This window comes from Malania oleifera, chromosome 4, assembly GCF_029873635.1.
Source record: "Malania oleifera isolate guangnan ecotype guangnan chromosome 4, ASM2987363v1, whole genome shotgun sequence".
In the NCBI taxonomy this organism is placed as follows: Eukaryota; Viridiplantae; Streptophyta; class Magnoliopsida; order Santalales; family Ximeniaceae; genus Malania; species Malania oleifera.
The window spans coordinates 31,535,999-31,563,761 of NC_080420.1; the positions used below are offsets into that span (position 1 = coordinate 31,535,999).

Consider the following 27,763-nt stretch of genomic DNA (forward strand, 5'->3'; position numbering starts at 1 on the left):
TTTGGTGGGGAAATGTTGATTACATTTTTATCTTTCACCAATCCTATCTATGATATGCTTCAAGTAGGTAATACTAAAGAACCTAATTTGCACTTGGTATATGAAATGTAGGACACCGCGATTGAAGAAGTGAGGAAGGCTATATATTAGCATGAAGGCTTGATAGCAAGGGATTCATCATCCTTTTATGAGGTGGTGTACAACATATTAGTTGCTCAATGGATAAAAAATTGTACACCAATTCATTGTTTGGCTCTGTCTTTGACTCTATGGTAATCTTTTTATTTTTTCATGTTTCATAAATTATACGCTTATTACCCCCTTTCTAACAAACCTATGTAAATTGTTATAGGTTTTATAGCCAACAATGGCTTATAGAGGACACAAATTGTGTCACTCCACATTTAGATGGAGAAAGTTTTTAGGAAAGGAACAAATGTATTTGAAGATTTTTCATAACCCCGAGGATAGGAAGAAATAAAATGTGGAATTTGCCAGATTTTCTAGTTTCATGGATGTGTTTGGTAGTCTTGAATCCATACAAGATAGATACACATTGAAGCCAAACTATTAGTGGTATGTCTACGGTGCATCAGCACACATGCTTCAATTAATAGCCTTCAAGCTTCTAGGACAACCTTGCTCATCCTCTTGTCATCGAGAGGAATTGGAGTATCTATGCATTTATCCACTCATTGAAGATGAACAAGATGGCAGCATAACATGCTGAAGATTTGGTAAATGTGCATACTAATCTTCAGCTTTTATCAAGAAAAACTGAAGAATACAAGAAATGACCAAACAAGTAGTGGGATATTGAAGATACTTAGGATAAGCCATTTGGAGGTGCTGAGGTGCTTGAGATTGTGAGTCTTTCCCTTGATGAACCATATATTGAAGCCATTAAAGATGGTGATGGTGAAAATAATGATGCATAGTTGATGAATGATGAGTGTTTCTTATTCTGTTAATTGGATTTGTTGTTGGACAAATATTTTTGTATTTTATTTGGAAGCCTTGGAAGCTTGGACGACTTTTTGATTGATGATGAATGATGGATGTTTCTATAAGTTCTTTAATATGAGCAGCTAATGATTATGCAATTCATAATTGAGCATGAATGATGCTTTATTACTTCAATATTTTTCATTTAAAAGGGAAAACATGCCTAAATATATATTTTTATATTAATTAACTAATGTATTCTATCTATATTGTATCCTTGTTTTTACAAATTGTCGTACCACCATATCCATATAGTGTCGTATCCATATCCCATATAAATATCGGTGCTTCCTAGTTTTCTGCCAATACACACAATCTTAGCAATATCTTTGAAAAATAGAGGGCTTTTAAATCCCTACTATCAATCCAAGTTGTTATAGGTCTATCCCTCCCCCTTCTACTACCACTAACATTAACTAGTAAACTCACAGGTGACCAAATCATCTCAATCACCCCTCTGTTACATTGTCTTCTATATATAGTATGCCTAATTAACTAGGAAGTGCCCATCCCTTAAATATCTTCTACAGTTATACTGGTCATCCACTCAGCATTCCCATTACAACAATTTTTACTTTTTGGATATGTTGTTTCTTAGTTGCCCAACATTCCAATCTATATATCATACCTAGCCTTATAGTTGTCATATAAAGCTTCCTTTTAAATTGTTATCCTATTCTTGGAAAGGCATTGGATTTGAATCATATGTAACATTAAATTGTATTTAAATTTGTCCAAATTCACCCAAATCCAAATCCAAGGTTCAAAATTCATGCTCCCAAACTCAACGCAAGTGTATTCTACGATCACACAACACGCCCAATGCATTTCTCCATTTTATCCAACCTACTTTAACTCTATGTCTTACATCTTCAATTTTTACTTTTTCTTGCATAATAGATCCAAGGTATCAAAATCTACTAGTGCTACTAATTTCTTGACCATTAACTAGTTCTTTTCTACAATATTCCTGCTACTCTCTCAACACCAACTTTGTCCTTCCACATTTGGATCAATGTAGTTGATTTGCTTCCCCAACCCCTTTACTATAATAGTTTAGGTAAATTTGTCATTGTTTAGTGGTTACACTGTCCATGCAATTCCTTTATCAGCATAGACTCTTCTGAAGTCACTTCCAATCAACACTTGCTAGGATGTTTGGTTTTCCTTTCTTCTCTTCTACTTATCTTAAAACTTCTAGATTCTAAAGCTACTCCCCATAACTCTAATTTAGATTCTACTTCACCTCTAGTTTCATCAACCAAAACAATATAATCTGCAAACAACATACATCATGGGACCTTATTTTAGACTCTTCTAGTAAGTTCATCCATCACTAATGCAGCAAGATAACTCAAAAGTAGACCATGAGCTACATATATTGTGATTGAAAATTCCTTCACTCTCCCTATAGTCCTAACATTAGTCATTACTCTACAATGCATATCCCTAATGACATTTATATACCTACTAATATACCTTTTTTTCTAAGAACCCACCATAGAACTTCTTTAATACCTTATCATAGGCTTTCTCTAGGTCAATTAAAACCATGTACAAAGTCCTCTTCTTTTCCCTAACTTCTACATTAATCTTCTTAATAGATATATAGATTCTGTAGTTGATCTTCCAAGCATAAAATCAAACTGATTTTATAAAACACTTGTTTCTAACCTTAATTTTTGTACAATTACTGTTTCCCAAAATTTCATCATATCATTCACAAGTTTAGTTCCACGATAGTTATTTCAATTTTGAATATTGCCTTTATATTTTTTAATATAGGACACTTTTCCCTCCATTCATATGCCATTTTTTTAGTTCTTATAATTGTTAAATGAATTAGTTAACCAAATAATTACGTTATCACCAAGGCAATTCCAAACTTCAATTTGGATGTCATCCTGTCCTAGCTTTTCAATTTTTCAATTGGGATGTCATCCTAATTCACAAGAAATGGAAATTCAATGGACCCATGCTCCCATGAGCAAGGAAAAATTAATAAATAGAAGCATTATAGACTAGACAATTGACAAAGGAAAAATTCAAATTAAAGAAGCATCCCTCACCCAATTTCCCCAACGCAAGGATTTCAAACACATTAACATCTTATGATGGTAATGTTAGAGAGGGATCAAAGGATTTTGTTTGAATAAGATATATCTCAAAAGGAAGATTGTTAGGTAGAAAATAGGGTAACAAATAATGTCAACATGATTCAACTGGTCTGCTGTAAGTCTGTGATCACCGATATCTGAAAGCAGCTAATAACTCGTGTGTAAGAACATAGTTAGACATAAGAAAGGAAGCAAAGGCATAACCATAGAAATTGGTTTTCCCACAAACCATCAGACCATCACATCTATCAACAATATTCATCATTACCTCAAGAATCTCAACAGCATCAATACTAATAAATGGATCGGAGACATGCAATGCCCACACATTAAGGATGATAGGAGAGAGAATGGGTTCTATTGATTCAGCTGCTTCACGCCCTACAATTAGCAAATTTGCAAAGAAAGATACTAGTAATTCACAGGAAATTAATAGTACAGTACATTCAAAAACACTGCATCTACTATGGACCTAAAAGACCACTTGTACAGAAATCCACATATATTGATACCAACCTGCCTTTACCACAGCTTGCAGTGTTTCAAGCACCAGGTGCAAGGTTTCATCAGACGCCTGAGAACCAGAATCGCAGCAACTGTAAGTGAAACCTCAACAAGAAGGAAATTTTTGGCATTAAAAAAAAAAATTACTTGGTTGAGAAGATCTGCCAATGATGATAATAAGATCATTATATGAGGCTGGAAAATTCCTCTGTCTGCTCCAGGTAAGAGCTTTGTAAGTGCCCTGCAGGCACCAACTTTAACAGGTGGAGGACTGTCCACAAGACAGTGTCAGCAATTAGATTCACTATGTTCATGAATAAGGAAGATACATTCATATCAAAATATGGATCTAAAGGCTTACACATCCATGCCAATTGCCTTGATAGAAGCATAAATAAAATGCCCAAGAACACCATGGCTGATCTGAAAGTTATTATAATTTCAATAAGAATACTCTGCAACAGGATCTAAAAATAAGGAAGGGAGTATAGAAACAATTACCACAGAAGAGAATTTAGCAACTGATGAAAATACACGAGCACAAAGGAAAGGATATTCATGAAATCCTGCAAAATAGAACAATAAAACCAAATCGTAAATGTTAGAAGAGAACATGTCATTTTTTGCAATCAGGTGGCACAATAGGGGTTATTTTCATCCTTGAAGTATTAATACATGTAGAGGATAGACCTGGAGCTTTACGTAAGCTCAAGGGAACTGCTCAAATAGGTCTTCCCCCCATCTAATCTATTCTTCTCTTCTTCTCTTTTCTCTTCTCCCTATCTAACACGATTGTAGTATTTTATTCATTGAAACTTCAATAAAATTCAGATTTTTGATATGGTATCAGAATGCTAAACTTCTCTAAACATGATTAATCTAACTTAGTTGGAGCAACTTTTCTTCCTTTCTTCCTTTTCTCCCTTGTTGATTCTTAAAATAGAGATTTCTTATATAGTTTAAGAGTCATTTAGGCGCTGTTTGATTGTGGAAAACAGTTTTAATTTTCCACTTTTAGTTTTCAAAAAAAAAAAAAAAGACAAAAAAAAACCACCTTATTTTTCAGTTCTGCAACAATTGCATAAAAAAATGGAAACCAATAAAAAATTTTGGCACTACTCACTAATGGGATATAGTTTCATTTTCAATTCCAACTTTTCAAATACTTACAAAAATGCCACCTTGTTTTCCAATTACCTAAATTTTATAGGAAAGTTAGAAAACGTTTTTGGTTTGATTTTTTATATAAATTTTATAAAATTGAAACAAGGTTTTTTTTTTTTTTTTTTTTTTTTTAGATCATTTGAAAATTTAGAAACGAAAATTGTCTTCCACAACTAAGCAAACCTATTTTTTTTTACCTTTTTAATACAAATCTTGGAAAACTAAAAACTACGCTAGTATTTTTATAATTCTCCAAAAAACTAAAAAAATTTCCACAACTAAGCAGACCGATTGGTTTTCATCTCCCATTCTTAGTCGTGAGCAACTCTGTGTCTTGTATATCACAGCCACATACTGTTCCTTGCAAACTGCGTGGCTGTTCAGATGCTTCCTCTAATTGGTTGCATAGTGATGACAAATGTTATGATTTTTTGTGTATACATGATCTCCTGATTTTGCAAGCATATGCTTCTAGCTGCTGCAGGCTGCAGAATGCCCCGTTCTGGGTGATCAAAGCAAATTTTGGCAGGGTTAGTGAGAGACTAATTATGTTCACAATTCCTCCCTCCTAGGATACTGTAACTTTAGTCCAGTGGTTGATGCAGCCTCTTGATGCTTTGGACCTTTGAAGTTCTGAAGTGCTGTTTTGTGCTAGTGTGTGCTGCCCAATTTTATATTGCTACGTATTGTTCATTCCTGGCACTGATACATACTAACTGTGGCATACTGGGGAGTGGTTCTGATGCCTTCCGCAGAGAGAGATTCTACTGCTGAAACTTAATGTGCAAACCACAGCCATCAAACTGGTTGGACCCTGCAACTACATGTTGCAGTCTAAGGCAGTGCAAGTGTATACTAATGCAACAGAGGGATCCAAGTATTTGCTGCATTCTCGTCCATCTCCAAGGATTATAAATATTAGAAAATGATCTGTTTTTTTTTTTTTTTTTGCAGTTTTATTTGGACAATAAGCTGTTTTCTTTTTATAGAAGCATTTCTTTTTCTCGGCATTTCTGCTTCTGCAATCTAGTATTTCCAGCATCAGAGTGCTGCACTGCTGCTGCTTTATTTTTTATTTTATTTTTTTTATTTTTAAAATTTCACTGCTGCTTATTGCTGCTTCTATTTTGTGGAACTTATAGCATGAATATTGCATTTTATTGAAATTTTGTGTTCCAGTATTCATTTTTATGTCCTAGTATTGAATATTTTAATATTTTAAAATTCAAATACTAGTCCTAGTGTGTTCACAAACAAGAATATATTATGTAGGGCATTTTACAAACAGTTTTAATAAATGTGCACCTCATCTCCAAGAGGCACGAGGAGACTAGGCTCCAGGCACCCTTTGCACCTTAGTGCACCTTGCGCCTCTGACTAGTATGCTCTCACCTCCCCCAAAACCACGGTCTTAACCGAAATTTCTTCTTTCCATTACCCCAAATTTCAATGAATCGTCCAAAATTTTTCAAAATCTCAAAATTTTAGTAACACTAGTTGAAATTTTAACCATACAATGAAATTTCCTTCAATTCAAATGTGAGACTTGAACCTAAAGTGACATTTCCATATTATTTTATCTCTTTTTTTTTTTGTTGAAATCAAATATTGTAATGATAATTTTAAGAATTATATGAAAAATTAAATTTGGATATTAGCAACAACATTTTATTTAACCATTTATGTCGAAATTGTCTTTACTTGTGTAATAAATAATATTAACACACTACATATTTCATTTATATTAATTAAATATGTTTAATAAGATTATTACATTAAAATTACTGCATCTTATACACAAATACCTACCATTGATGTATTAAACTTATAATATTTTAGCTCTAAAACTTGCATTTTATTTCTATCAACGATTTCTAAAGTTTCATAAACGAATTTCATGATTAATTATTTTTTTTATAGAAAAAGAAATTCATTAGATAAAGATGGAATTTACAAGCAGGAGAGAGGACATCTCCTTAACGAAGTTTGTTAAACCTCAAGAAAACCAAAAAGAAAAACAATGACAAAAAACTCAAGATGCCCTTAGAAGAGACTTCCAATCACACAGAACTTCTGAGACACACATTCCCTTGAATTTCCATGGCCCATACACCATAAAGAAGCCATAACAAAATATTTTCCAACACCAACCAATATATTAACTTCTTTTCTGCAAATATACGCACATTACGTTGTTTCCACAAGCCCCAAAACATTGTGCTACTGCAAACATAGCACAATTCCATAATGCAATTCCTTCCTTCTTCCTCCCAAACCCCATAAAAAGTTTCCAAGAACTCGTCCACTGTTCTAGGACAAACCCAGCTTTCTTCAAACTAATTGAAAAACTTGTTCCAAACCTTCCATGCACAATCGTGGTGCATGAAAAGGTGTGAAACAGGATCTGATAATTAAAGCACAACATACAAATCTTAGGAAGGAGAACCTTTAAAGGTCTCCTTATCTGCAACAGTCATTAGTATTTTTCCTATTAAACACAACCAACCAAAGAAACGCTTTGATTTTAGGGGGAATTTTGACCTTCCATATAACCATGTAAAGAGGAAAAGAGGAATTTATCCGAACCAAGAATTCAAAGAAAGAGTTACAACAATAGACTCCCTAAGAATTCAATAACCAATATTGGCTACCATTTTCGGAGGATACCCTACAATTTATTATTCAATATAATCAATAAAGAAGATGACTCAACAGTTTCCCTATAATTCAAGGCTCTCCTAAAATGGAAAACCCAATAGGGTAAAGGACTGTCCGAGTCTACTCTAAACAAAGAAATGGTATCATTTTGCCCTGAGTTCAATTGAAAATGGCAAGGAGAGGAGGGGGAGAAAACAACATTCCCCATCTATAGGTCTTTCCAAAAACGAGTATTACAACCCTTACCCAAAACAAATTTAGTATGGGGAATAAAGCGAGGGTAAATCTGAGATATATTTTAGTCAAAATCGAAATTAACACCTTTCCTAGAAAAAAGTGATTCAAGGTATTGAGTAAAGTGGACAACTCAACCGTGGTCTTAAATTTCCACCAAATTGTCAAAATGTCAATCGAAATTTCTAATTTCTAACTATAGAAATCAGAATGGCAGTTGATTTCTATCTTACATAATTTTAGTCAAAATTTCATAATCATTTGAAATTTGTCAAAATCTCAAAATTTTAGCAAAACTTGATGAAATTTTAACTATAGAATGAAATTTCATTGGAATTCAAGCATGAGATATTATGCAAAGTGAAATTTTTCTCTTAGTTTATCTTTTCTTTTGAGGAAACAAAAGATTACCACAAGGGACTTTGGATTTTGGAATTACATAAAAAATTAAACTTACAACAACACTTTACTTAACTATTTGTGTCCAAAATATGTTTATTTGTATCTAAAATCGCAGTTGAGTTCCCAAGACTAACTGCGCTGCTACAATCCCTAGGTGGAGGTTGCCCTAGTAGATGCACCCAACCAATCCCCATGTGTTGCTCAACAGAAGGCTTGGAATCACTTTCTTGCAATAAGGGGTTAAATCTGTTCTGCTGAAGGGTAAGGGTTTTCTCCATATGAGAGTTGGCTGTACCGGGCTCATAGAGCCCATTTCTAAACTCTTTTATGGACACATTACTTTCTTCTTAGTAAATAGAATTTTAGGCCTGGCTAGGAAGCCCACTAAGATCTAAAACCGTTATGAGCTTCAAGATGCTGCTGGCTGGCCTTAATCCAACTTCCATTGGACCGCAAGTTGGGCCAGATCATTAAAAACATTTGGACTTGCAGCCTGTTTACTGAGTCAGCCAAAGTCCTCAAAACCTGTATAACCCAAAATTTGGCCCAAGCCCAAATTAATGGTTAGGCAATCCAGCCCACTCCATCAAACCTTCATCACACTCCCAACCCCAACCAAAACCATAGCCGCCTATGCCTCAAAGTCGTATCCCCATATGGAGAAGTCCTGCGGGCAATGGACAGTCAAATTGCTGCTAGCACCTGCACCTGCTTCTTCGCCTGCATCTGCTTCACCTGTTGCTGCATTTGCTGCATCACACGTTGCAGTTGCGTCTGCATCACACAACCACATTTATCTCAGATACCATCTTTCTCTGCCGATACTACCTAGCTCCAAGAACAACCACCCCACTGTAAATCTTCGGCAACACCAATCCTTTCATTTAGGAAACCCTGACCACTCACAAAATTTTTAAACAAATTTTCCCCTTCCATCCTCTTTTGGTCCTCCGAGAACAACACTGGTATCCATCAAAGCCCTATATCCAAGAACTTCCCAAGTTTTGTTGGTCGAATTGCCAACCAATACATCACACTACCAAATTTAGTGCTTCAAAAGCCCCTTCCCAGCCTGCAAAATTCAAATGCAGGCCTTCAGAAAACCATTTCCCCACTTCCACAAAAAGCCTCACCCATCGATTACGCTCGAGAACAGAAAATATCCCTTCCCACTTTATCCAATTTCAGAACAAAGCTTTTCCCTTCAATATTAAAGGGGATAGCAATCCCCTCCTTTTGCATTCTATTGAAGCCATGATACCTAGGAGCAGCAGCAAGAGGAGAGAGGAGAGAGCATCAGATACTTACATAACATGACACAGAATTTCTCCCAGCAGAGATTAGATATATAAATGTAATAGTAAGTTAGTAACTATGAGATCATGGGATACTCATGCATATTGGGCTGGATTTGTTAAGTGAAGGTCTACTACTAGTCCACTAGATAATATTTGTGGTTGGTACTCTTGTTACCTAGTGCCCCAAGAAAGAAACTACTATAACAAGATCCAAAGCTAAATCAAAATACAGAACTATAGCTCGTAATGTTAGTGAACTTGTTTGGCTAAAGTCTCTTATGTCAAAGATTGGGTTCTTAGTAACAAAATCCACAGATTCAAGTTGCCATATATTTTGTTTCCTTTTTTGAAAAACAAAGAATTATATTAGAAGAGGAGAGGATATACACAAGAAAAGAAAAAAGGGAAAAAAAATTTATAAACAAAGAAAATTTATTAGAAAGGGCAGAATGAACAAGACGAATAAAATGAAAAGGAACACAGATAGAATAAAATCCTCCTTTTACATTAAAAATAAATAGTTACAAAATTTTCAATTCTAGGCCTAGAAACCAATATCAAAGCAAGAGAGCCAACCAGTCCTGCTGCATGTCTTCCAAAGAAATGTGGCGAAAAAAAACATCTGTTAACATCCATAAAGATGAAAGAAAGGTTACTCTACTCCAAAAAAGTTAGTAAGCATAGCCACTCCTTTGAAAATCCCAGCATTCCTTTCCATCCAACCCCACCAAATTATAGCCATAATGGAGCACTGCCATAAGAAAAAAGGAAAAATAAAACAAGGAGAATAAAAAATTTTCTTTTAAAAGAAGAAAACCAGCTACAAGATCACATAGACCCTATGATTACACGCCTTCGCGATTGTATTCAGAATTTTTTCCCTTCCTGCTAAACCTACATGTTTTTCTCAACAGGTCAAAACATTCTAGGTGAAGCCATAGCGGATGGGTTCAATGCTTTTCTTTTCCAAGAAGAATTGGGGAGCTTGTTCCACTGGACACAAAAAACATCTCAATGAAGCAAAGCTAACCAACTCCATTGTAAGTCTTCCAAAGAAACATGTCAAAAAAACCAGCTGCCAACACTCAGTTTTCACTGGCCGAATATTTCACACCTTGTGAAGGATCGTGCACTACTACCTAAAGCACTTTTAATTAACTAGTCGGCCAAAGATTACTGCGGTTACCACAAGAACATATTCCCAACAGTTGAATGAAATTTTAAGTAAAAGCAATAACCAATTCATGAAAACAATGGCACCAAGTGGTAAACATTGAAGCAATGTAGTTCATTAACAACACCTCCATAAGCAATGTGTGTTTAGCGAGGGAATCAAGTAGGCCAAACACATTAACAAATGCCAGTGAGCTTTACAAGACTAATGAACACTCACCCTCCCCTAAAGAACTTTATATGCTATTTTAGCTCTGGCACTAAAAAACATCAAATTGTCTGAGGAGTCATACTTCTCTTTCTCACTAAGTCTTACAACTATTCAAAGCATAAAACCCATCCAATGCACACAAGACAAGGGGTCACAAGCAAGCATAATGCCCTGAACAAGCTTAGCTCATGGCATTCTCCCCCACTTATGCAGTCGACATCCTCGTAGACTTTGACGCTAGGTACTCTTCAACTTTGTCCACAAATAGTTGCATGACTGCCACTATAATCCAATTGATTTATTCATCTGCAAGGCTTTCTTCACTAGGAACCCATGTCACTTCTTCCTTGATGATGTGAACTCTCTGTCTACAAGGATGACTTCAACTTCTCTTCAATCAGGTTGCACAATCTTCAATAGTGCTCTAGTCGATTGACTTCTACTTGGATCTTCAATCTCAGTGTTGCAATGGCTTAAAGCAACAAACGTGAAACACAAGATGCACTTTCGTCCAAGCTGGAAGATCAACTTCATAACAAGCGTTCCCAAATTTAGCCAAGATGGGGATTGGTCCTTCATATTTGCAAAGCAATCTCCTATCTCAACCCCATAGTGACCTGATTTGTTCAAAATGGAGCTTAACAAGCACCAAGTCACCCATGTTGAAGTGCAACGGTTTTCTCCCTTGATCTGCTGACTTCTTCATCCGCTTGGAAGCTTTCTCCAAGTAGGCTCAAGCAACCTCTGCATCTTATCTCCATTCCTTGGAGAACACATATGCTTTTGGATTCTTTCCACTATATAGCTTATCCACTTTGTGAGGTAACAACGGTTTATGGACTATAGCAAGCTCAAAAGGACTCTTATTGGTTGTTGAGCTCCTTTGGGCATTGAAACAGAATTGAGCCACTTCGAGTACTTGCACCCAATTTTTCTGACTAGAGGTGACAAAATGGCACAAGTACTCTTCTTACTATTAGCCCATTAAATCTCTCCGTCTGGCCATCTTTCTGCAGCAGAAACTCGAAGAGATGTCAAGTTGGGACTCATGAAATCTCAAAAGATCTTTCCAAAAGTTGCCAGTGAATCTTAAGTCTCAGTCATTAATAATATCATATGGAATGTCTCAATACTTCATAATATGTTTAAAAAGCAATTATGTTATCTCCTTTGCCGAAAAATACTCCGGTGCAGGTATGGAATTACCGTACTTCGAAACCTATCTATAACCACAAGTACAATATTCTCCCACAATTTGGTTCGTGCTTCAAAGGGCTCCAACAACCCTACAATCTTCTTCCGTTCCACCTTGTCTTGTTGGCAGGTGAGACAAGTCTGGGTATACTCGATCACATCATTAGGCATTTGTGGCCAGTAATATCTATGCTTTAGCAATGTCAAAGCGTGATGCTATCCTGGATGACCTACCCACATGGTGTCATGAAACTTTCAGCAATGTCTTCCTTAAATCTCCAGCTCAAGGCACAAAGAGTCGGTCACCATGTGTAATAAGCAATCCATCCTCTAACCAGAGTTGTCATGCTTCGCCCTTTTCCGCCAACTTCATGAGGTTTTGGGCAACTGGATCTTTGACAAGGTTCTCCTTAATGCACTCCCACATTGTTGTGGTAACCTTACTCATTGTCAGGTGAGGTACCATTTGTAAGGTCACAAGCTCGGCCTTCCTACTCTGTCCATCTACAATTTGGTTCAGCCCTGCCGCTTTATGCTAATAAAAATAAAACTCCACCAAGAACTCTTACCAACGAGTATGCTTAGGTGATAACTTTGTCTATGTAAAGAAATGACTAACAACTGAGTAATCTATTTTCACCAAAAATTTCAACCCAAATAGGTAAATGCCCCTACACGTGAAGGCAATGTATCACCACTAGCATTACCTTCTCTTGAGTTGTGTACTTTTGCTCTTCATTAAGCTTTTGGTTTTCATACGCAACAAGATGCCCATCCTATAACAAGACTCCACCATGTGCATAGCTTAAAGCATCTGCTTATACCTCGAAGGGTTTCATGATGTCCACAAAAGCAAGTATCGGATAATTCATCATGGCATCATCCAAGTTATCAAAGGCATTATAGCACTTCTCTTCCCAATCCCACCTATGACTCTTTTTCAACAGTTTTGTTAGAGGAGCAATTGTCCTCGAATATCCTCCACGAACATTCTGTAATGGTTGGCAAGTCCAAGAAAGAAGCGCAATTTCCTTCACTGTCATTGAGATCTTCCAATCTTGAATAGCTCTAACCTTCTCCATATCCATCCAAATATGACCTTACTCAATCACATGACCAAGGAATTTGATGCTCCACTAAGCAAAAGAGTACTTACCTCTCTTCACATAAAGAATGTTCTACTTCAACTTGTCGAAACCTTCTATAGATGTTCTTTATGTTCCCCCAGAGCAAAACTATAGACAACAATGTCAACCAAGTATACCAATACAAACTTGTCAAGGCACTTATGAAATACCTGTTTCATCAAGGTGCAAAATGTCGTTGGCGCATTCGTCAACCCAAATGGCATCACCAAGAATTCATACAACCCATGTTGCATTACAAAAGTCATCTTCGCAACGGCTTGCACCATGAGTGGGTGGTCTCTTATCAAACAAACGGAACTAGAAAACAGCATTGGTACCACCTCAGTCTCCCTCAAGAATTCCATTTCAAGAATCATTTGGAAATCATCCAACAGTATATTTGTGCAATTCGTATGTCCCACCCACTATCCAAGCTTTACAGTGATATGTTTGGCTACTCTTAAAGTAGGCTAAGTTGTAGAGTTAACCACTTTCATGCATCCTAAATCCTTTCTAAGGTCAAATTAAGTCTCTGCTCTTCTTCTTGTGAAACAAAATTTAAGTAGCCCTGATATCAACCATAGCACAAGTGATCTTCCCATTGATCTATAAGTCTACAAACATTAACCTTTTAGCTTAGATAACTTTGTCTCTTTTTCCTGCTTCTCCAACTTGTTGACTAATCACATTGCACACATCCTCAAGGTTTCCACCTCATCCTCACCATCTTGCAATGCCCCCTCCACAATGGAAGCTTGTAAGTATTGAGAGATGACTTATGAGGGCAATCAACAACTCTGTAAGGGCCTTGACATAAGAAGTATGTCATCTTACCCTTACCATTGGGTGTGTTGAATGATCGAGACAATGAAACTTCCTTTGAAGTTGATGTCTTGGTGTCGGCTCCCCCACTTGCCTTCCTTGAAAGACTTTTCCATTGTCTCCACCACAGCACTCTCTTTTGACATTGTGGAACTCTCTCTAGCATAGTCAACCAAGCATTCTGCAACACCCTGTGCAGTAGGCACGTCTTGAACTCTTTGTTGATGAAGTTCTATCCTTACCCATGGCTTCAACCCCTCAAGAAAATAAAATAACTTGTCTTTCTTTGACATGTCCGGAATATCCAACATCACTGTTTCAAATACTCCCTGATTGAACCATTGTGCTTAAGGTCTCTCAGTTTACATAGAGCATTGTACTTAATATTTTCAGGAAAGAATTGAGTTTCGATATCTTTCTTTAAGTATGCTCAACAATCAACTATAGTGTCCATTCTCAGCTTCATCAAACTTGGTGTGCCACCACAACTTAAGTACATTGTTTCTATGGTTATTTTCACCTGTTCCGAGTCAATCCACATCACATGAAAGTATTGCTCTATGTCAAATAAGAATTTCTCTAACTCCTTAGCATCACAGGCACCCCCAAACCTTCTAGGTACTCGTACCTTTGTTCCTCAATACTCCATAGCATTGGAGTTTCCCACGACAAGAACCATCAAGTTCATCTTTGCAGTCAACTTTACCTTCTAAGCTTGTAAAGTTTCTACCATTGCGCAGGGGTCCTATAACATCTCCATTATGGAACTCTATTGATGTTTTCATGATCCCTCCAAAGCATCAACATGTTCAACAAGTTTAACCATCTCCATGGCCACAATGTTGGTTGTATTAGCATGCGCCTCTAGCTTTTCAATTCTCTCAATATTGGTTGGCACTGTCTCTTACAAATGCTTCATACAATCCCACTACGAAGGCAACTGAATTCATGTAGCAAATAACCAAGCTCCGATACCATCACGGGACGAATATTTCACACCTTGTGAAGGCCCATGCATCACTAGCTAAAGCACTCTTGTTTAACTAGTCAGCCAAAGACTACCACAGTTTACTACAAGAACACATTCACAGGAGTTGAATGAAAAATAAGCAAAGTAGTAAGCAATTCATGAAAACAATGGCAAGCAAGTGGTAAATATTGAAGCCATGTAATTCATTAAGACCACCTCTGTAAGCAACATGAGTTTATCGAGCGAAGCAAATAGGCTAAACACGTTCAACATATGCTAGTGATTTTTACAAGACTGATGAACACTCACCCTCCCCTAAAAAGCTTTATAAGCTATTTTAGCTTTGGCACTAGTAAACACCAAATTGTCCAAGGAATCATGCACCCTTTTTACACTAAGTCTTACACTTGCTCAAAGCATAAAACCTATACTACTATTTACATAATGGTAACCTATCCCATGCACACAAGACAACCGGTCACAGGCAAGCATAACACCCTAAACAAGCTCACTCATGACACATAGTGATGCAAGAGAAACCATTCTATACCTAAGCAAATTATTAGTAGCAGTTGTAGCCGAAAATTTGATAATTCTAGCATTTCTCCCCAACCAAACACACCAAATAATAGCCATAACTCAAGTTGCCATCTATATTATTAGCAGTTAAGTGTTTCATGAGAGGACAAAGCACATTGAACTGGACAATCATTTTGTGCAACATGTTGTGTTGAATATAGTTGTGAGGACTCCATCAGTGAAATATATGGATCGATTAGAAGATGTTTTCATGAAGGCTTTATTTAAACCCACCTTATCTATTTGTTGTAACAAGCTAGGGTTAGGTGATATCTATGCACCTCCAGCTCAAGGGAGAGTGTTCAAAAAGAATATGTTATTTAGTAATTAGGTGGTGTGAGAGGGAAGATTTTTGCTTCATGTTCTATTATTATTTATGTATGAACAGCACAGACCTAGAGCTGTATGTAAGCTCTAGGGGACTGCCAGCGAGGTCTTCTGCCTTTAATCTCTCAATCTCTTCTCTCCTGCAAACCCCAAGTCCTGTATTTTCTTCATTGAAACTTCAGCTCTGAGATTTAATACAGTATCGAGAAATTAACAATATAAACATTAAATAAATTAATAGTTCCACCTGTTTCAATGTCTTCAGAGAATATTTGCTGGAGAAGGTTTCCTAATCTGGCTTTTGTAGGTCCCGATACCTATAAAGATACAGCAAATGAAGAAAATAAATAAATAAAACATAATCAAAATTCCGAGGAATCTCTTCTGGATGAGGAGAGAAGGAGCGAAAGAAAGAAGAAGAAGAAGAAGAAGAAGGTGAAGCATAAATTACACCGCGTGACTGCACATGCATCTGCTGAAACCATGAAAAGGGGTACAAATTTAAAATAGTTACTACATAAAATTACAAACCTCTGCTTCAAGAAATTGTTCTGATACCGAAGCCAAAGCAAAAATAGTTGCCTCCCGCATCTGTCAAATTCAGATTTCATAACTGAAAGAAAATAGAATGTAATATGGACATGCAAAAAGGGGAAAAAAAAATGACTTAGAAATGGATATTTGCCCACATATCATAAAACCACTAACATAGACATCCAATATATCATGAGCTATATAAAATTATAAACAAAAGCCAAAAGACTTGACGCACTATACAAGGTATTCAACACATAGGAAATATGCCCTTCTTCCCATTCCTTAAAATCAGAGGTCAACAAGCACTAGTCCACAGAGTTAATTAAAACAAGACTTGACGCACTATACAAGGGATTCAAAACATAGGAAATATGCCCTTCTTCCCATTCCTTAAAATCGGAGGTCAACAAGCACTAGTCCACAGAGTGATATAAAACATTTCCCAGAAAAATAGACGCTGCATACCCGTCCAAAACCCAATCAAAATCAAGTCACAATTTCTCAGAAACACAGGCCAGAACAGTTATAGTTCAATTCAAGAGCTAAAAATGGAAGCAGAATAGCAAGCTAACTCCACTGATTTTGCACTCTATTAACTCAGGACCCATACTTCAGCATCATTTCTCCTACATTGACATGGTCAAAGCAATAGTGCAGTACATAAAAATAGTGCAGTACATAAAAATAGGAAGGTAATCTGTGATAGATCACTAAAACTAGATGTGAAACCCTACTCAAATAATAATAATAAAGGGGAATAAGATTCATAGGTTATTTGAAGAGATGCACCCAATGAGACTCCAGAAGCATTAACATAGTAATGTGCATAGTATGGGTTTGACCATTTTATGGGTCAGAGAAAACAGCATATAGCCTTCTACAACACATCAAAGATGGATCTGCCAGGGTTGTTTTATCACCTATGGCTATATGAAACAATAAAATTCATAAGAGGCAGTAAAAATACAAATACAAGTAATTGACCTCTCAAACCAGCATTCATACATGCAAATTTTATGAAGCAGCACAGATTACTACATATATTCAATTTTTAAGGAATAGGAAAGATCATGTAAATATGTAACTATGTGAGCAAGTGTGGATAATGTAAACTCTAAAAAACAAATGATTAATAAAATTGGTGAGGTGGAAAACACCAAATTTAGCAGAACTTACCCTCCACCAGACTGCAGAACCAGTAGCTTTTTCTTGTTGACACTCAGCAAATCGTTTCTCTGCAGCATCGATGATGGCATCAGTTCCATCCCTACCACAAGAACTAACCACCTCTTCCAATAGAAGAGCACCTGCAAGAAAATGCACAAAAAGGCATGACTGCTATTAGAGCGCATGTAGCCCTTAACAGAAGAAATACCAAAGGACTGCAAATGCCTATCCAAATAAACGAATTATGCGAGTCATCTAACTAATGCCATTGAAAGTTCAAACCTATAAAGGGACCTAGCAATTTTTTCCATTGTAGAAGCCTCAAAGACCCAATTAGAATTATCTGTGGATCTATCCCTCCCACATTTAACATGGTCAATCATAAAGTACAAAATACCAAAAAGGGCACAAGCACATATTTAAACTAAGCAGCAGCGCTCAAACAAACAAGTCAAACAAAGAATAACTAAATCATACTAAATACTGTGACAATCTGACCTTTGCTATCGTTCCATATTAAATTGAACACTATAATGCCATTAATGGCAAGTACACTACATCAATCCTAGTGTTTATAATAATACGTAAGAACATAGAAAATACATAAAGCAGCGAATTCACCACTAAATGTATAACTTTAGAAAAGTCTAAGCATGATAAATGCAAAAATTTAAAGCATATATCATATACGACCAAGTACATATATATCTATCAGTAGAATAAATACACAACCTTAAATCTTTACACTTATTTACAAGTACTCTGCTAATTAAAAGCAATGTTCACCAAATAATTCTTGACGGCAATTTTTGAGAACCTTACACTAAATCAACAAATCCTATCAACAATATTATTAATCGTTTTCAGCCATATAAAGTTCCTCTAATTTTTGAATTGCCTACTATGTTGAATACTGTACCAGATCATAAATATCACATATTTTAAGTAGAAAGTCAAATAACATAATGGCTTAGTCACTGCTCACCAGAAACACGACAACTATAAGTAGTGTCATCCTCATCAGCAACATACTGGTTAGCATCCAGCGACCAAGTGTGAACCTAGACAATAGTTGTTTAAAAAGGACACGGAATTATTGGTTTTGACATGAAAGGGAATTATTGAATAAAAGATTCATGCACAAGATAGGGGGCAGGGAACCAAATCATATCTAATCTCATATCCAAAAAGCAACAAAACATTAAAAATCATGCTTTTGCAAATATCATAACATGCAAGTTGACCCAAAAAAAATTACTTGTTGTTCTGTCATCTGCAGAAAGCCAATAGTGTAATACACCAGTTCTTTCACATTATTCGCAACCACCTGCATTTACAAAGTTCCAAAAACTGAAAGTCAATCTTACATCACATTAGGAAAAAGAAAAACGACCAGAAGAAAAGGTCTAATAAATTTGGGGCATACCTTCACCAGTTTCGTGCTACCAACAATAGTCAACAGAAACTCAAACAACTGTGCATAAATGAGTAATAAAGTTAACCCCAAAAAGAAAAGACACAAATAATATCAGCTTAAATATGCTAATCAGCTTGAATATGCTACAGTACAACAGTTGGTTTATTGTAAATCCATTACCCATGAAATATAAACTAAAATAAAATAATTAAGAGAGGTCCGATTAACATTCATTAAAACAGAAAGAAAAAATATGAATGCCAAATAAGCTAAAGTACTTTTAGAAAAACAAAGGTATAATAATTTGGACAAGTAAGAAGCCAAATAAAGCTTTGTCTCCAGATGTTTGTGTTCTTTGTGATTCCAGCATAGTGAGACATGCTCATATTTTTTTTGCATTGTGTTTTCTGTTGGTCAAATGCGGAGCAGATTGTTTGGTGTTTTTAAGGAAAATAAAATTTTCCCTTCTTCGAAGGGATTCTCTCCAGAACGGATTCTAGCTTTTGGTAGTTGCAAGGGAAACTTCTTAGGAACGATTCTATTTTTGCAGTTACTTGGTCGGTTTCTTTTAGCTTCACTTTGGTATTCTTCCAGTGGGTTTTGAGGAGTAACTTTGGTTGACCTGCAAAGCAATGGGCGGGCACTGCTGCAAAAAGAATACATCTGGGCAACATGATGTAGATAACCAAACAAGGGAGCTACAACAGTAATTTAGAAAAATATGTACGAAACAATTTGATTATCACCTTCTAACAACACAACCACAGTGCCAATGAACTGATAATGATTTGGGTAAAGTTGGTGCAGCCATAAGCCCCCAGGATTCAGTTCTAATTTTAAAAATTAGTCTGCAACAATGCTTTAGGAAAAAAATAGGCAGCAGCCCACATGGGTAAATTCAAACCAAAAAAAGTGGGTAAACCGAAAAGTTCTTATAAACAAGCTATTTTAAATAAATAAGATTGCAAGAAACATGCTCTCACCATAAGTCATGCTAGCATCAGGAATCACATATAGGTGGATCAAGAAATTCTTCTTGCAATTTTGCTTTTCTTTTGTTCAGTGGATTGTGCTTACAACTACTACAAAAATCTAAAATGGATTTGAAAGCATCATGCAAGTGCTTACCTGAATGACAAAAGATTCAAGGCTTTTCTCTTCACCATCAGAGTCATATAGTCCATCATAGGGATCTTCTTCTCCATTGACTGATGATAGCTTATACACTCTCAGAGATGACACAAATGTTTGCCACAATGGACCCACAATAACTGCAGCAATGCAGAGCCTTCGTGGATATAACATATAAGCTTAACAATATTTAAGATAAATATGCAAAGAAACCTGGAACTCAAGATTCATTCATTGAGAAGAAATAGGAAAATATTAACCCATAAATTCTGCTTCTGTCAGCCTTGGAAAATTCTGAACAAATTGATTCAAGCACTTTAAAACCTGGGAGCGAAGAAAATGCGAGATTGACACAACTAGATTAAAACATTACAAATTTATAATTTATAACCAATGAATAAACACCTGAAAACAGAAAATTCCCAAAGACCAAAATAGAGAACCTCCATTCTGATGCTCCAATCATCAGGATCTTCAGATTGCACTGCATGTTCTAATATTATGGAGAATTGATCCATCCATGTCTTAAGCATTGTCATCATCAATGCACTGGTCTCTGCCTGAACATGAAGATCTTGTATCCGTTAGTTCATATATGAACTACCTAAGTCAAGCCACACCCAAAGAAGATAAGAATAAAACCCAGTTATATACCTTATATGCACCGCTCATCACCCCCAGCATAGAAGTGCAAGAGTATACAATCGAAAGGGCCTTTGAACGCAAGCATTTGTCATAAATCTGCACACACATCACAAATCAAGTGATTGCAAATGACAATGTTAAGGATGTGGTGTCCTTTTAGTTCTGGGAAAAAAAGTCACTTCCAGAAGGTTTGACATGATTTATATGATTTTTCACTTTGCAGCAAGTTAAGGTTATATGCTTGATCTGGCGGGGAAAACCATACTAGACTTAAACAGGACAATGGTCCATTCATCAGCAAAAACTAATTTGGAATCCACAAATCCATTGATAGAACCCCATGAAAAAACAGTAAAAATTAAAGGAGGTTAACCATTATAATAACCACAACAAATTCCAAATTTTATAGGTGGGCAAGACCTAGAAGAATCAGTTATTTACTTCCTTAACGAAATATAGAGAAATTTTCAAATAATAATATAATATTATAGCCCCAGGAAGAATAAGCTAGTTCCCTACCTGATAGATAAAAAAATAAGAAAGGAGGGAGAAGGTGTTAAGGAAGTTGTTACATTTCACATATTTTTAGATTTTTGGTATAAGCTTGCAAGCCATAGAAAACCCTACCACTGCTAATCTGTTGTAAGAACAATTGTCTTAGTATTAGGAATTGTATCAGAGTTTGATTTTTTTATATTTATGTATCTTTTATTTTCTGAAATTTTTAAGTTTTTTTGAAAAAATGTTAAGCTTTAGTTGCTGTGCTGGGTAAGGTTAACTTCAAGAGTTTTCTAAGTGTTTTTATAGTTTTAATATGCTAATATATAGAACTGGCGCAAACCAGTCTGGAGGGGGGAAATGAGTAAATTTTAAAGCTTCCTTGCCCCTCTCTCTCTTTTCTGCTCTGCTACCATTTTTTCCACTTATCTTCCATCCCCACTCTCTCCACTTGTTATTACATTAAGAGTCATTGAAGACACATTGAACTGTCCTTTAATTAAACAAACAGCACAGAAGCTGTTTACACGTGCCTCACTTTTCTCAAAATGAAAAGGTGCAATAGCACAACTGGAAAAAGCTTTCGTGTCTGATAACAAGAAATATGGATTAAGAAACACAAAACTCACCTGAGGAGACGATACAATTGTATGCAAGCATGGAAAGAGAATGGGCACCACTGTTGGCAACACTGTGTCATCCAAGTCCGCAGAGAGAAGAGCCAAACAACGTAGAGCTCCATGCACTACAAATTTGAGTACACAGTTTAATGGCAACTAAACTCATGACCACCAGCAAGAAGTCAACACATGAACTAATGGTTTAGATTATTCAACCAAGCCAATTTTAAATAACAAACCCAATAAACCAAATTAAGCATGCAAAAACACCAACTCGTAAATTAGGATTACTTTTCTTGAGAAATTAATTAACCATCCAAAATTCTTGTACCATTGCAGAAACACAAGTAATACCCCCAAGGTTATTTATTTAAAAAAATATCTTCTTAATACAATTTTAACAATATTTCTTTTATTAAACATAATGTCACCTCATTCGAGGGATTGATTCCTTTATAATCATTTAAGAAACTATTGGTTGCAAGGTCATTCTACCATATTTGTCCCTTCATTAGCATGTGTAAGTTCCGTGCTAGCAACTTGGGAATCTTTTGTATGTTTGCAACCAGTGAGATCCTTTTTTAAAACTATAGTGGCATTCAAAATTGCTCTTAGGTTACTTGTATTCAAAAAATCACACAATCTCAAGAAATCAAACAGCTCAAATCAATTGTGCACAGTACAGCATCAACTGGGTAAAATATTGGCCATCTCCTAATCTGTTGTCCACTCCCACTCTACAACATGACTCTTTTCAATTTCACTTTCAGAATACAAATGACTGAAAATACCAGCCCTTGGCTTAACAAAATCTTGGAATAACATTGTTCAGAGCCAAAGGTCTCATGAGCTAGAGTGTTCTTGCCACTTTGTGTGATTCATATGGAAGGAGAGATCATCAGAAAATATTCAATGTGGGGACAGCTGAAGCCAAGCCTTCCTATGCATGTTCCATAGAGAATTTTATTGCATCCAAGTATGAGAGATATTTCGGGGGTCCAAATTTCAAATATCCATTACAAGGACTCCAGTGTGTTTTCATTTTGCTCTAATCACCCCCAACCAAATACAGCTCCCTTTCCAACAAAATAAAATAAATAAAATAAGAAGAAAGAGGTGGCACATTTTTTGAAAGTGATTATAATACTGAACACACAATAAAAGTCAAGTAGGTTTTTTCTTAACTAGGAGAGTAAAGCATTTATCATGTAAGGATAGTAAAGTTATTCCAACTGAAAGTTTTAACACTTTACAAAAGGTAGAGTTTTATTGTTATATATATATACAAATGGATGAGAAAGAGTAACATAAATTAATGCAAGAGGACTACGTGGTGGAAGCTAACGTGAGAAAATACAATAAAATTAAAAGATAAAATGGCAAAATGGTGAATGGACAATAAATGATAGTGCAGACACAAATACTATTTGGAGCAAGGTAGCCAGCTCTATTAAAAAGATATCAAAAGAGATTTTGCATGAATTTAGAGGAAGATACTCAGCAAGTAAAGAAAGTTGGGTGGAGGGATCAACATGTTCAAAAATCCATAAATACAAGAAGAATTTGATATAAAACAAGCAAAAATATAAAAAAATGGAAAACTTCGAAAAGTTTAAGAGACAAGAAAAGATGCAAAAAATGCCATTAGTAAGCTAAACTTAGAGCATATAATTTTTTTTTTTTTTTTATAGCACAGAGCATACAATAATTTTTATATTAGATTAGATACAAAAGAAGGGGAAAGAGACATATTTAAACTTGCTAGAGCTAGAGAAAGAAGGAGAACTTAGGTAATGTAAATGTATAAAAAATGAGGATTATAGTGTCTTGGTTAAAGGAGAAGACATGGAAGAAAGGTGGCGCAGTTACTTTAATAAGCTATTTAATGAAACCCAAGTAGAAGGCTTAAACTTAGACTTGAAAAAATTTGAGATTTATTCACAAAATTAGAGTTGACGGAATTAAGCTTGCATTACGAAAGATGGAAAATGGAAATGTTATAGGACCAGATGGCATATTGAAGTTTGGAAATGCCTAATGATAACAAAATTATATGGTTAACTAATTTATTTAGCACAATTATAAAAACAAAGAAAATGCCAAATGAATGGAGGAAAATCATTTTAACACCTATATACCAAAATAAAGAATATATTCAAATTTGTAATAACATCGCGGATTAAACTTATGAGTGATACAATGAAATTAGGGGAAAGAGTAATTGAGCAAAGAATAAGGCTAGAAACACAGGTATTAGAAATCAACTTGGTGCCTATCACTTTCTCTAAGTTAATAAAACCATATGCAAGTGCCTTTTTTTTTTTCTTGAACTTTCCATTTAATCTTCTTAAAAGATAGAATACATATATATCTTTTAAAAAGATTATGTGAAAAGTTTAGGAAAAAAAATAGTGACTTGCATATGGTTTTTATTGACTTAGAGAAAACGATAAGGTATTGAGGGAAGTTCTATGGTGAGTTTTACATAAAATCATAGGAATGGAGTATGCAGTAGGGTATTGAGGGAAGTTATATGATGTTCCAACATATGTTGCTTGCAAAAGATATTGTCCTAATTAGTCAATTCAGGGTGGAGTAGAACCTAAGTTAGAATTATGGAGAGAAGCTTTAAAATCTCGAGGTTTTAGGATAAGAAAAAATAAGACAGAATATATGAAATATAGTTTGAGTAATTGTAGGATGAATATTGGAGAAAAGATTAAATTTGATGGTCAAGAAATTAATAACAATAGCAGATGTCAAAACTTGGATGCAAGTAGAAGGAGAAATCGAAGAATATGTAATACATATGGTTAAAGCAAGTTGGGTAAAATGCAAAAGTGCTTCGAGAGTGTTGTGTGACCATAGAATATGCTTAAAATTAAAAGGGAAATTTTATAGGATGGCTACAAGCCCAGCTATGCTATTTGTATTTTTTTTCTATAGTAAAAGAAGAATTTTAGTAATAGAATAAGAATATACAGCCTAGAGAATAAGACATCTCCTTAACATATTCTGGAAAATCCAGATAAAAAACACAATAAAAAAACCTAAAACTCCAACACATAACACCTATCACGTTGCATATGAAAAAAGCTCAGCCCCTTAAAATTCCCCTGCTCCACACACCAAGGAGAAGCCAAATGATGTATCTTTTCTCAAACCTGCAAATGAGACAACTTCTTCCCTAGAAAAATATGCACATTACACTCCATCCACAACCCCCACAAGCCTGCAAAAAAACACACCAAAGCAGCCATTTGGTATCGCTCGCTATCAAAAATTACAGAAACGAAAATAAGAAATGAAAACCAAAAACCAGAAACTGTTGGAAAGTCTCAAATCTGTTTAGTCAACTTTCCTATTTTTCTAAGAGAATCTCGGCTGTAAATGTGTGAATATCCTAGAATATTTAGTTTCCTTAGAAGTTAGCATCTTTGGTTCTTTCCTTCAATTCTTCTGCTGTACATCTATTTATACATACCTATACCTATATCACGATTAATGAGAATTATTTCCACAAGAAGCTATCTCATTCTAGATGGCATCAGAGCTAGGTCCAGCTCTTGGCCTTGTGTAAACCTTAGTTTCCCTTGGCTGCTCCAATCTGACCCTAATCTCTATAGGGTTTTCTTCCTTGTTCAACTCTACCCTAATCTCTTCTGTTGCTGCAGCCATGGCTGAAACTTCAAACAAAGCTAAACCAAAAACCAAACCTGAAACCAGACCTACCCATTCTGAACCTTACTCTGTCCAAATTACCAATATACGATGGAATGAGGCCAACTTCCTGCGGTGGTCACAGTCTATCAGGATGTATATTCGTGGAAAAGGGAAGATAGGATACTTGACTGGTGAAAATAAGGAGCCCGAGAAGACAGACCCATCTTATGCTACATGGGATGCTGAAAATTCCATGGTGATGGCATGGCTCATGAATTCTATGGATGAAGAGATTGGCGCTAATTACTTGTGCCATTCTACTGCAAAGGAACTCTGGGACAATGTGAGTCATATGTACTCTGACCTTGGGAATTACTCTCAGATTTATGAACTGCAGCAGAAGATCAGCAATACTTATCAAGGAGACGGCAGTGTAACAAGGCATTTCAATGTTCTTAAGGGACTATGGCAAGATCTGAATTTATGCAATGATTATGAATGGAAAAATCATGCCGATTGCAATCACAATAAGAAGATGGTGGAGAATGCAAGAATTTTTAAATTCTTGGTTAGACTTAATGATGAGTTTGATGAAGTAAGGGGAAGAATCCTAAGGAGACAGCCTCTACCCCCACTCGGGGAAGTATTTTCTGAAGTACGACGAGAATATTGTCGAAGAAGTGTGATGATGAAGAAAAAGGAGGATGACTGAGGAAAATTCTTCTCTACTTGCTGCCAATAATCCTGCTCCTCATGCTGCTGGTAACACAGATTTGGCTACTGCCAATATTTCAGCACAGCGGCCTTGCTCTAATCAAAGGAGGTTGGATGATACGCCTTGAGTATGGTGTGACTATTGCAATAAGCTACACCACATTCAAGAAAATTGCTGGAAACTCCATGGAAAGCCAGCAAACTAGAAGAGCAACAAATCTGGACCCTCTGGCAGCAATCATGCAGTCCCTAAAGTCAATGAAGTTAATTTCCTAAGTGCTGAGCAGGTGGATCATCTTCTTCGACTGCTGAAATCTACTTCTGCCTTTGGTCTTCCTACTGGTTCATTGGCCCAAACAGGTGATAACTCTAGTGCCTACCCTTGTTGCTTAAATCTTGCACCATGGATTATTGATTCTGGTGCATTTGATCACATGACCAGTACCTCACAATTGTTTCAATCTTATTCTCCTTGTTCTGGTAATAAAAAGATTAGAATTGTAGATGGAAGTTTTTCATCCATTGCTAGAACAGATTCTGTCCAAATCTCTGAAAAAATAGAACTCAAATTTGTCCTTCACATCCCTAAACTTGCTTGTAACATGCTGTCTGTTAGTAAACTCTCACGGGATTCTAATTGTGGTGTCATTTTCTTTGATTCCCATTGTGAATTTCAAGACCAACTCTCCGAGAGGATGATTGGCGGTGCTAGGATGATTGATGGACTCTACTTCTTCGATGAGACTTTATTCAACAATAAACAAGCTCAAGGTTTGAGTAGTAGTGCTAGTTCTATTTCTATACGTGAACAAATGATGCTTAGGCATCTTAGACTAGGACATCCTAGTTTTCTCTATTTAAGACATTTGTTTCCTAGCTTATTTAAAAAACTAGATTGCAATTCTCTTCGTTGTGATGTTAGCCACATATCCAAGAGTCACTGAAGCACCTATCAATCAAAAGCTTATCATTCATCCAAACCTCTTTATTTAATTCATAGTGATGTTTGGGGTCCCTCAAAAATCACTACTACTTCTAGTAAGAAATGATTTGTTACGTTTATTGATGATGATACACATTTATGTTGGTTGTACTTATTGAGTGACAAATCTAAGGTTGAAAAAAATTTTCAGGATTTTTATAATATGGTTGAAACCCTATTCCAAACGAAAATCAGTATCCTTAGAACTGACAATGGTACTAAATATTTTAACAAATGTTTAGGAACGTTACTTTCAACAAAGGGTATTCAACATCAATCTACTTGTCGTGACACCCCACAACAAAATGGCATTGCTGAGAGAAAAAATCGCCATTTGTTAAAGGTTGCACGGGCCCTAATGTTTTCAATGCAAGTTCCTAAATATCTATAGGGTGATGTTATTTTAACTGCATGTTATCTCATTAATAGGATGTCTACTCGAGTGCTAAAATACATCACTCCCTTAGATTGCCTAAAAAAATTGTTTCCTATATGTCAGATGACATCAGACCTGCCACTAAAAGTGTTTGGATGCACTGTTTTTGTTCATATACCTACCAATATTCGATCCAAGCTTGATCCTAGGGCAGAAAAATGTGTTTTC

General features: G+C 35.8%; 1 protein-coding gene across 1 annotated transcript in view; it reads right to left on the reverse strand.

Annotated features, from left to right (window-relative positions):
* LOC131154215 (uncharacterized) overlaps positions 1–27,763 on the reverse strand; it is a 92,054-nt gene that overhangs the window by 31,506 nt on the left and 32,785 nt on the right. Inside the window, exons 5-20 of the mRNA XM_058106835.1 lie at positions 21,810–21,925; positions 20,692–20,778; positions 20,481–20,597; positions 20,298–20,361; positions 20,035–20,177; positions 18,916–18,963; positions 18,748–18,816; positions 18,475–18,550; positions 17,499–17,629; positions 16,317–16,376; positions 16,033–16,102; positions 4,128–4,192; positions 3,988–4,049; positions 3,774–3,897; positions 3,639–3,696; positions 3,391–3,503 (exon numbers count right to left, since the gene is read on the reverse strand). Coding sequence (XP_057962818.1) covers positions 3,391–3,503; positions 3,639–3,696; positions 3,774–3,897; positions 3,988–4,049; positions 4,128–4,192; positions 16,033–16,102; positions 16,317–16,376; positions 17,499–17,629; positions 18,475–18,550; positions 18,748–18,816; positions 18,916–18,963; positions 20,035–20,177; positions 20,298–20,361; positions 20,481–20,597; positions 20,692–20,778; positions 21,810–21,925 — 1,403 coding nt within the window. The remainder of the gene's footprint in view (positions 1–3,390; positions 3,504–3,638; positions 3,697–3,773; positions 3,898–3,987; positions 4,050–4,127; positions 4,193–16,032; positions 16,103–16,316; positions 16,377–17,498; positions 17,630–18,474; positions 18,551–18,747; positions 18,817–18,915; positions 18,964–20,034; positions 20,178–20,297; positions 20,362–20,480; positions 20,598–20,691; positions 20,779–21,809; positions 21,926–27,763) is intronic.